Consider the following 11155-nt stretch of genomic DNA (forward strand, 5'->3'; position numbering starts at 1 on the left):
AGGAGTGTGTGGAGACCCATAGCATTTAAAATCCCTGGGCTAATGCATGGGTATCTAATTCAAATAGTGAACATATTTCAATAAGTGCTGTGGGGAATCATGAAATCAACATCACAATTCACAATATTTTATTAACTGAATCAAGACTTGTTCATGTTCAAATCTATATGTAGACTACATGGTTTAGGGGGAAAGTACATGCTTCATTGTATTCAACTCGCAAGCTGAGTCAAGAAAAACATACTATTTCAATAAAATGTAAATGTGGACAATTATGAGTTAAGTTGACTTGCAATATTCAGAGCAGCTTCTGTCCGCTTAGAAATTGAAGGCAGCCAAGACTCTCTGGAATAAGAGGTACATATTATTGTCTCTATTTGTGTACATAAGCTCGAAGTCAACCAACAGGTGTTGTGAGAATAATTCCTGGCTTCTATGTGACTCTCTTCTGCAGTTTCTGCGTCCTTCATTTCTGGTGCGATGGTAATGTGTCAGGATAGTAGATAGTGTATTATGACATTTTGTCAACACACCTTTCAACTCTTCCAGGTAAATTATTTAACGTTTGCAGTTTGAATTAAAATTCTTCTGATTTATTTTCTCTCTAAACATCAGGACACGTCTAGATAAACGCGTATAGTCCCTCATTTATTTTCTCTGGGTTTATCAGGCAACTAAAGGTAAATGTGTATTGATCAAACAGAATGCAAAAATAAACGATTCCCCCATACTGACAAAAACATATAACCAGAACAACTTCCACACAGTTTACAATCTTACAAAATGAATAAAGTAAGAATGCAATTTCCCCCCACAGAGGAGTAGAATAAAAAGTGTTTTATTATATGAAAAATATATCCATAAAAGTGAACAATATTTACAAAACAAAAATATAGCTTGAGACAGCATGTTCACGATGATCTCCAGTATGAAAACATCAGTGTCGGTTCCTTGGCTTTAAGCCATTTAAAAACCGAACTTCACAACAATACTGACGAACATAGTGATGCCAAAGCCGCGCGCTCCTGATTCCATTCATTCCGCATCCACATTAGGGTAAGATAGATGACAAAATTCTGACACAAACAATACGTCTTATTTACAAACAAACATTTTTCACCGTGTGAAAATTAACGGGTCTCAATTACATGTCCAATGAAACAAAGTAAACCATGTGACCTACATGACGGACTAAACTGCAAGTTTGATGCAGCCATCAAAACAACTAAATAATCACAAATGAATGATTGCCTACTCCCGTGCCTCTGCTCATCTAAATAGTTGTAATACTGAAAAGTTTGTTATTGCAGCTCCTCATAATTAATTGTGGTGATATGATACTGAAATTACCACAACGTCTCTACACTTGAATAACCGTATTATTGTCTTTCGCCAGTCGTTGTCTGTATTGATCAAGCCAGTCTCTCAACTCCGAGATTCGGTATCCCTCGGGTCCCCTTCCACCTTGGTAAACTATTATCCCGTCTTGAAGTATGTAAAGTCTGTCGAAATAAGCTCCATACGCCGCGTTAGACGTGTTCTCCATGCTGTCGACAACAACCAGGCACTCGGGGACCTCCAGGCGCATCAACTGCGCGGCGCTCAGTCTGTCCTCCAGACACCGGTGTTTGGGGATCTGGTAGGGCGCGTCGGAGCTCACCCACCCGTCGGAGGGGTGCGCTTCCTCTATGTACACAACTACAGTGTCTGCGATATCTGCATACTGCTGTACGACTCCCTGGAACGCCTTCAGGCGCGCCATGAACGGTGGTCAGGTGCAGCTGCCAAAGTTGAGGATGAGCGGTCTCTTGTCCTTTGCGTAATCGAGGATCCGGCTGCGCTTCAGATCCCCCAGCTGCACGACCTCGGTGTTGGGTGCTACGTATCCAAGATGTGCTGCTTTCAAGAAGTCCAGCTTGTGGCCGTGCCAGACGGCCTTAAGCGACTCCAAGCTAAACATTCGATTGGAATCGGATATGCACAGTGGGGGATCGATGACATCTCCCTCTTGCTCCCTCATTCTGAAGAAGACCCTTTTCCTTATGCATAAAAAGTCAAGCAACCAAAACATTATGGCTGCCATCAGAAAACGAGGCAGCAGGACAAGACAGACTATTGCATTTTTAATAGCCTTGATGGTATTCATGGTGATAGTCACTACCGTGCGCGACACAGTGGAACCTCTATCAGAGAAGCTGAGTCCCCCGTGCGCCACGATTCTGTGGGCTAAGTTGGGCTACTCGCTGCTCGCAACTTCCCTCTTTTTATAGCACCGGCAGATTTGAATGAATAACACCCCGCCTCCAAACCGGGCCGAGGCCTCACATGGTGGGGATTACCTTCTGTCAACTCTGCAGCTCTGACTGACAGCCAAGAGCCGAGGCTAGGGAGTGAATGAGGCGAGCCAGATGAGTGATTTGTCATGAGAGAGGGAGAGGTGCCTCACTTATTGTGAACATGAACATTTCACACACACACACACACACACACACACACACACACACACACACACACACACACACACACACACACACACACACACACACACACACACACACACACACACACACACACACACACACACACACACACACACACACACACACACACACACACACACACACACAGGCCATTACTGATTTGGATATGTGAGAAGGCAGCACTTTCCCTTATCATGGCTGGCATTAACATACACACGTAGGCATTCAAATAGATTATTGTTTGAATTGATTGGACCACCACCACCATACCTGCAACAGAATTTAGAGACTGTTGTGTTTGTCCTCGTCAAGTAAAGTCGGAAATATCTCATTTACCAACAGGAAACAAGTCGTAAATACAAGGGGTGGCTAGTTGTGCGTTCAGCTGGTCCTCGTCAACTCGTAAAGTTGCACATTTTCGAGTTCACCACTGGGAAGCAAATACCCAAGTTTCACGACCTGTGATGTATCATTGACCTTTCACCTTTTGCGGTGTCAAAACATTATACTGGTATTCCTAGAAGTTGATGAAACCACCCGAAATAAAGGTTGAATATTCGGACTGAATCGAATTGGCCCCTGGGACGTATATGTAACTCGTAAATGTGACTCAGTCACGTGATGAATTTCCAACTTTACGAGTTGACAAGGACCGGCCAAATGCACCATTATGTCTCCAGAGGAATTTAGATCAGAGAGTGATGCCATGTTCACGTGGTCCTCTGGAACTCGGAAGGTCTGAGTTAGCACATTTTGCGACGTTTTTCATCCAACCCGCTATGGTTCACAAGTCAGGAAGAAATGTTGCACCAATAACAAAGTAACAAAACTACAAAAAATATAACTGATTTTTTAAAAATTATAACTGAACTAGCCAATGGCGGCACAGGTCAAAGGGCATAATATTATGCACTCTGCTACTAAGGAATATACCTTGTCTGTATTACTACCTACTATGCTATGCTCAAGTTCAACACTGTTGGACAAACAATGTTACTTACCCTTAGCTGCCAGTTGTACCCTTCCTGCTGACTTGTTGTACAGAAGTTAGATGGGGTGGATATTGAAAGAGTTTCTGAAATAAAATTTCTTGGTGTCATGATTGACAAAAACATTTATTGGAAATCACATATTAAACATATTCAAACCAAATTGGCAAGGATCATTTCAGTTATAAACAAAGCAAAGCAGGTCCTGGATCACAAATAACTTCACATTCTCTACTGTTCACTAGTTTCACCATATTTAACTTACTGCGTTGAAGTCTGGGGAAATAATTATAAATCCTCATTACATATTAATATTTATTGATAAAGGATTTGCACTACAACTCGTACACCTACTGTGAATTGTACCTAAACTGCACCTCGTCCATTTATGCCTTGCACTATATAGTATTGTATATTAGTACACTGCACAGTATTGTATATTGTATGGTAACTACGTCTACGAACATTGTACATATGTCTAAACTGAACACTGTGACCTCTTTTTTTTCTTCTAATTTTTACTATGTTTTTATTTCATACTTATCTTGTCATGCACAGTCTCTGGAGCGCAACAGTAAGAAGCATTTTGTACAAAAGTATTCTGTACTTCTGTATGACAACTATTAAAGAAACTTGAAACTTGAACTTGAAACTACACCCATTAACCATCCTACAGAAAAGAGCTGTGTGCATCATTCACAAGGTTGGATATCTGGAACATACAGTACGTATTACTCTTACAGTCAAAATTATTACAATTTACTGATATTGTAATGTATCAAACCGCAAAAATAATGTACAAAGCAAAAAATAATAAACTCCCAGGAAATATTCAAAAATTGTTCAACGTGCAAGATGGGGGTTACAATTTAAAGGAACACGCCAACCTTTTGGGAAATTTGCTTATTTGCCATCTACCCTGGAGTTAGACAAGCAGATACATACTTTTTTTTTTTTTAAACTTAAATTTGTATTAACACTTATAGACAAACAGCACTTACAAAAAAAATAAACTAACAACACAATGAAAACAAAAAAAAGCAGTGCACATATATGGTCACATGGTTAGTTGTCTGGTTCCACTACAGTTGTTTTCCAGGTACTTAATACAAAGGCTGATTGTGTACCTCCCTTAAACAGGTATAAAAATATAATTCCTACTCAAAGATGTTAAATACTGACTAAGGCATGCATGTGTGTCCTTCGTCCTTTTTTTTTTGTTTTTTTTTTGTTTATTAACTTTCACTTTGCCTTTTGATTCACCCATACACAAACCACATCATCCCTGAATATTAATATGACACTGTTAAACAGACATAAATAATAGAGTATAAAAACATAAAACAATTGTAATACCCCAAAAAAATAGAAAATACTAACTAAAGCATAGGTGTGTGACATGGGTTCAGAGACCCTCCTTGAACTTCTTTCCTCCTTTACCCTTCGCCCTCTTGTGTTGCATTTGGTTCTTCCTCTGTGATGTCGTTTTCGTTCCCTTTATAATCCTCCCACTTTCCCCATCTTTCCTCAAATTTCTCTTCCTGTAACCTCAGCATGTGTGTTATCCTCTCCATATCCTGTATTTATTCCACTATTCCTCCCCATTGTGCTATTGTCGGTGGGTCTTCCTTGTACCACAGTCTCGTTATTGCTTTTCTGGCCGCTATCAACATTATCTTTATTAAATATTTGTCCCCCCCTTGTATTCCCTCGTGTGTCAGGTCTCCTAAGTAAAGCACCAGTCCTGTTTGTGGTAACCCGTATCCTAATATTCTGATCATTGCCTCCCCTATCTCCTCCCAATACCCCTTCAGCTTCTGACATCCCCAGAATATGTGCGTGTGATTTGCCCCCTCCTTCCCACACATCCTCCAGCATGCTCTTTGTGTTGGTGCATATTTTCCCTTCAGCTCTGGGGTTATCTGATTATGTTTTTCCATCCAAATTCTTTCCATATCCTCGATCCTGTTGTTGAATGTTGCACCTCGCATATGTTCCCCCATTCCTTCCCTGTTATTCCCATCTCTAGTTCTCTCTCCCATTTCTCCCTTATATAATCGTCGTGTGTCCCTTGCTGGTCATTATAGCCCGGTACAGTGCTGATATTACCCTTCCTTTCCCTCCTTCATATGCCCTTACTATCATCCTAATTATTCCATTCTGTTCTTCTTCCTTGTCCCCTCTTATTTCTTTATTATAGTAATCTCTAATCTGTAGATATCTGAAGTGGTCCTTGTTTTCTAGTCCAAATTTCTCCTTTAATTTTTGTAGTGTTTGCATTTCCCCCTTCTCTATCATTTTGCATATCGCTGTTGCCCCCCCCTCTCCCACCTTCTGAATCCATGGTCTAACCTCCCTGGTTTGAATCTCTTGTCATGTGCTACCCATCTCAGGACCCCTGACTGCTTCTCCAATTTGTGTGTTTTTACTACTCTGTTCCATATGGTCAAGGTGCATTTGGTGATTGGATCTAATAGTCCCTCTTTTTCTTTAAATAGTTCCCTATCTCCCACCAGAGCTTGTACCTTGTATCCCTCCCCTTCTTTTTCAATGTCTTTCCATCTTGCCTCATATCTGTCGTTACACCAGCACGTCACTGCTCTCAGTTGTGCTGCATAGTAATAATCTTGTAGGCTGGGTACTGCCATCCCTCCCTCTTCCTTTGGTAGTTGTAGTGTTTTATATCTGACCCGTGGTCTTCTCCCCGCCCATATGAACCTCGATATCAGTCTGTCCCACTCCCTGAATTGATTCTGTGGTATTTGTATCGGTAGTGACTGGAATAGGTACAGTAACCTTGATAGTATGTTCATTTTAATGACCTCTATTCTTGAATTGAAGTCCAAGGGCATTACTGTCCATCTCTCTAAGTCTCTCTTGATGTTCTGATTTATCTGTGTATAGTTCACCTCAAACAGTTTCTCCACCCCTCTCGTGATGTTCACCCCTAAGTATTTAATCTTGTCCATGTCCCATCTTATCCTGTACTGTTCTCTAATTTCCGTCGTTGGGGTATAGTTCCAAGCTAAGGTCTGTGTCTTTGTCACGTTTAGTTTGTATCCTGAGTAGTGGCCATATTCCTTCAGTAGATCCATCAGTGCCGGGAAGCTCTTGCCTGGTTGCCTCATGTATACTATCACGTCGTCTGCAAATAGGCCTAGTTTATATTCCGTTCCCTTTATCCTTACTCCCTTAATGTCTTCGGTCTGTCTGATCAGTTGTGCCAGTGGTTCTATGAAAATGGCGAAGAGCGTCGGTGAGAGACAACATCCCTGTCTGGTAGCCCTCTCTAATCTGATTCTATCCGTCAAGCTGCCATTCACCTTAACCCTCGCTGTCGGTTCTTGATATAGCGCCTTGATCATCTTCATCGCCCTCCCGTTCAGTCCGAACCTCATCAATGTTTTATATAAAAATGTCCAGCTCACACTGTTGAATGCTTTTTCTGCATCTAGGCTAATCAGTACCGCGCTACCCCCTTGTTTTTGTATCTCCTCTACTATGTGTAATGTCTTTCTCACGTTGTCCTGTGTCTGTCTCCCTTTAATAAATCCAGTTTGATCTTCATCTATAATGTCTGGCATAAACGTCTCAAATCTTTTTGATATTATCGATGTATACATCTTGTAATCCACGTTAAGTATGGACACAGGTCTGAAACTACTACATAATTCCCTATCCTTCCCTTCCTTCGGTATCGTGGTGATTATGGCTTCCTTCCACGAGGGGGGCATTTTTCCCTCTTCCATCGTGTGTCTGAACGCCGCCCCTAACATGGGTGCTAATTCAGTTTTAAATGTCTTGTAGAATTCCGATGGGAATCCGTCGCTCCCCGGAGACTTGTTGTTTTTAGCTCTACTAATTGCCTCTTCCAGTTCTTGTTCCGTAATTATTTTATTTAATTCTTCATTCTGTTCTTTCCCTATCGATGGTAACTCTAGCTTCTCCAGATATGTTTCTATTTCCTCTTCTCCCGCTGCTTTTGGCTGTGTGTATAATTTCTCATAGTATTCTCTAAATGTCCTCTCTATTTCAGCTGGGTCCCTCAATATTTCATTAGTCTTTGTATCCCTTATTGTGTGTATCGTGTTCAACTTCTGTTGCGTCCTAATTCTCCTAGCCAACAGTCTGGTCGCTTTTGGTCCCCCTTCATAGTACGTTTGTTTCATGAACCTCGCTTTCTTTTCTATTTCCGTCAATAATTCCCTATTTATCCTGGCCTTTACTTCTTTGATTTCTCCAAGCGTTTCCTGTTCTTTTGATATCTGGTGTCTCCCCTCTAGCTTCTTCAGCTTCCCTATCAGATTGTGATATGTCTCCGTTCTGGCCTTCTTCAGCATTGCTGTCTTCTCCATCAATTTCCCCCTTATCACCACCTTCAGTGTGTCCCATAGAATGTTCGGATCTACCGCCCGTTGTCATTTTCTTCCTTATATCTGGCTATCTCCTCCTTGATCTGACTCACCACCCCCTTGTTATTTAATATTCCTACATTTAGTCTCCAGATCGTGTTCCTCCGTCTCCCTTCTAGATCTACTGTCAGATATATGGCACTGTGATCCGATATGTCCGCCACTCCTATACTGCTCTCCCGTGCCCTGTAACTGTCCCCCGTCATCATCAAAAAGTAGTCTATTCTCGCATATGTCACATGTGGGTGTGAGTAATGTGTGTATTCCCTGTCCATGGCGTGCATCCCCCTCCAAACATCTGTAATTCCCATTTCCGTCATCTGAATATTCATATATCTACTGATGGGTGCTCGTCCTTTTCTAGTACTCGTGGTGTCTAGGTCGTGATTCAGTACTACGTTAAAATCTCCCGCGCATATCAATATCCCTTCTAGTTCCATCACTATCATATCAAAAATGGTCTCATATAAATCCCTCTCACTCTCTGGGGGTGCATAAACATTCACTAACGTAACCATTTGGCCCTCCATTTTCCCCTTCACCAGAACAAACCTTCCCTCCTTGTCTCTTACTTCCTTGATCAATTCAAATTTGACTGTTTTTGATTAACGTGATTACTCCTCTCCTCGGGTTCCGTTTAAAGGAACTATAGTATGCATTTTCATATCCAAATCTCTTCAGTTTCTCATGATCCTGTGCTACCAAATGTGTCTCCTGCAGAAAAATCACTTCCATCTCACTTTTTTTACATTTCAACATCACTTTGCTCTTCTTTATCGCATTATTCATTCAATTAACGTTTAACGACATCATTTTTATACCTTTAACCATTGTCATCTTTCTTCTTCTTTCGTCTGTCAGTCCCCCCCATGTCACATTCATTCCCCCCTCCGGTTGGAGCTTCCGCTCTCTTCACCGAATGCATATAATGATTAACATAAATAAAAAACATAAACTTTACATAAAGTGCTCCCAAGGCGTTCGGGGGGTCCCTGTGTCCCCCCCTGTCCCCTGCTGGTGGGTGAGGGGTAATTGCTCTCCTAGCGAGAGGCCCCCTCCTGACGGCTTGGGGGTTTGAAACCCTTACCCCCAATCGCTCGTCATATTTGTCCAGCTTTCTTACTGTTTTTTTTTGTGCTGTCGAGCTCCTGGTCAAAAGCGCTCTGTCCTTCCTTCTGACCAAAGACCCTCTTTTCCTAGGTCCCTCTCAATGTGTCTCATATGTTTCAATGTCCCTCCTTCCTCCCAAACCCGTGTGCGGTGTCTCCTGTGTACCCCTTTTTACTTTCTTTTCCTCCCCTCTATTTTCTATGTGATGTCCATTTATCCCCTTAATCCCTTCCAACTGTGTTACTCGCAGCGTGTGTCTATGTATTTGTTTCAGTATGTTCTGTGTCTCGTCTATCATACCTAGTTATATTTCCATTTATTTCCTCCATCAGCTTGTGTATTATGTGTCCATGTATACGTTGTGTTCATTTCTATATCCTGCCTCTGCCTGGGAATGTGTGTTTATGCATATGTTATTTCAGTTTCTATATTTTGTCTCTATTTGGATCGTTTTTTCAATCTCTTGTGCGTGTACTCATCCGTTCGCCTCCTCCCGCCTCCTCTCCCCTCCTTCTCCGTCTCTGGCCTCCTCGTCCGTCTCCGCCCTCGTTCTGTCACGTTTCACCTCGGCCTTCTCCTCTCTCCTCCCTCCTCTCCCTGGTTTCGGTCTCCTACTCTGGTCCATCTGCGTGCCCCCTCCAATCTCTGCTGCAGGCTCCGCGTCTGGTCCTCCTGTCTCCTTCCTTCTCCGTCCTCCGCCATCTGCATCCCCCGTCGTCTCATCTCCTGCGCCGCCTCCCGTGCCGTTGCGTACGTCACCGTCCCTTCCTCCCAGTGAATCCTTAGCGAGGTCATGGGTGATTGGAATCTCATTCCGTTTTCTTTCAGAGTTCTCTTCAGTCCCGCGTAGGACCTGCGTGTTATTGCTACCGCTGTCGAGTAATCGTGATCAAACGATAGTCTTTTCCCTTCGATTTCAATCTTCTTGGTCCACGCGGTTCTGAGTATCAATTCCTTAATCTCAAATCTCAGAAAGTTAATAATCACCGCTCTCGGAGGTATGTCCGGTTTCGGTCTCGGAGCCAACGCCCTGTGGGCCCTCTGAATCTCCATTTTTTCCAGTCCCGTCTCCTTCAATTGCTCCTTGATAAGCTTTTCTACATAATGGGTCACCGATTCCCCTTCGACTCCTTCTTTCAAACCCCATATTCTGATGTTATTTCTCCGTGACCTCCCCTCCATGTCCAACATCTTTGTCTCCATCTGTTCTTGTTTCTGAATCGCACATGTTAATACCTCGTGTATCTCTGTGTTCCATTCCTCCGCTTGCGCCGTTCTAGTCTGTAACTCGGTCACGTTTCTGTCCTGTTCCGCCATCTTCTCCTCCACCCTTTTGAGTTCTGTATTCATTTCACCTCTGAAGTCCTCCTGTTCCTTCCTCAATTCCTCCCGTAGCTTCCCAATATCATTCCTTATCGTGTCCGTGTTCAGTTTTATCGCCGCTGTTATGTTCTCCAGTATCCCGGCCTGCATGACCACGGCCCATCCTGGCATTCCCGTGTCTGCCTCAGCGGGACCTCCCCCTTCTTCCGCCTGTCTCTTCTCGGCTTCGCTTCTGGGACTCTGTTTCTTCAAATTCTCCTCTTCTCGTGTGTTATCCATTTCTCTTTCCTTCACAATCGTTGTCTCTTCCTTACTTCTCGTGTGCATTTTCATTTTTAATCACTTTTCGGGTCCTTTTTTATCCGTTTTTCGCTCATTTGACCAGGAGCTCTCTCGCACGTGTGTTACCCGTCTGCTCTCATACCGGAAGTCCACATACCCTTTTCTTATGTGCATGCATTAGGCTTAGGGAACAGCCACATCGTTAGCCTAGCTTAGCGCCATTCACTGGAAGTAGGTGTGCCAGTGTAGCCTAGTTCCCAACAGTCACGAAATACACTCCAAATACAACTCCAAAATGTTCCTGTAAACATGTTGTGACCTGTGTATTTACCACGTGGAGAAAAAATATATATATCACCTCAAAAGCCCCGTTGCTTTTTGAAAAACAGTTCAGAGTATATATCTGCTTAGAAAACAAAAATGTCGAATTCATTTATTTTTTCGCGTGGTAAACTAAATTACTTACTCAGTTACAAATTATAAAAGTAACTAGTTACTTCAGAAAGTAACTATCACATTACTTTCAAGTACATTTTTAAATGCTCAAATGTGACCCCAC

At 42.5% G+C, this 11155-nt stretch overlaps 1 protein-coding gene across 1 annotated transcript; it reads right to left on the reverse strand.

Annotated features, from left to right (window-relative positions):
• Positions 1-1052: 1052 nt before the first annotated feature.
• On the reverse strand, positions 1053-2212 carry dio3a (iodothyronine deiodinase 3a). Its single transcript, XM_084309926.1, has one exon. The coding sequence runs from the start codon at positions 2144-2146 to the stop codon at positions 1361-1363; it is 786 nt and encodes a 261-aa protein (XP_084166052.1). The 5' UTR covers positions 2147-2212; the 3' UTR covers positions 1053-1360.
• Between the last annotated feature and the right edge of the window lie 8943 nt (positions 2213-11155).

This window comes from Notolepis coatsorum (genome assembly GCF_963971535.1).
Source record: "Notolepis coatsorum genome assembly, chromosome: 3".
Lineage (NCBI taxonomy): Eukaryota > Metazoa > Chordata > Actinopteri > Aulopiformes > Paralepididae > Notolepis > Notolepis coatsorum.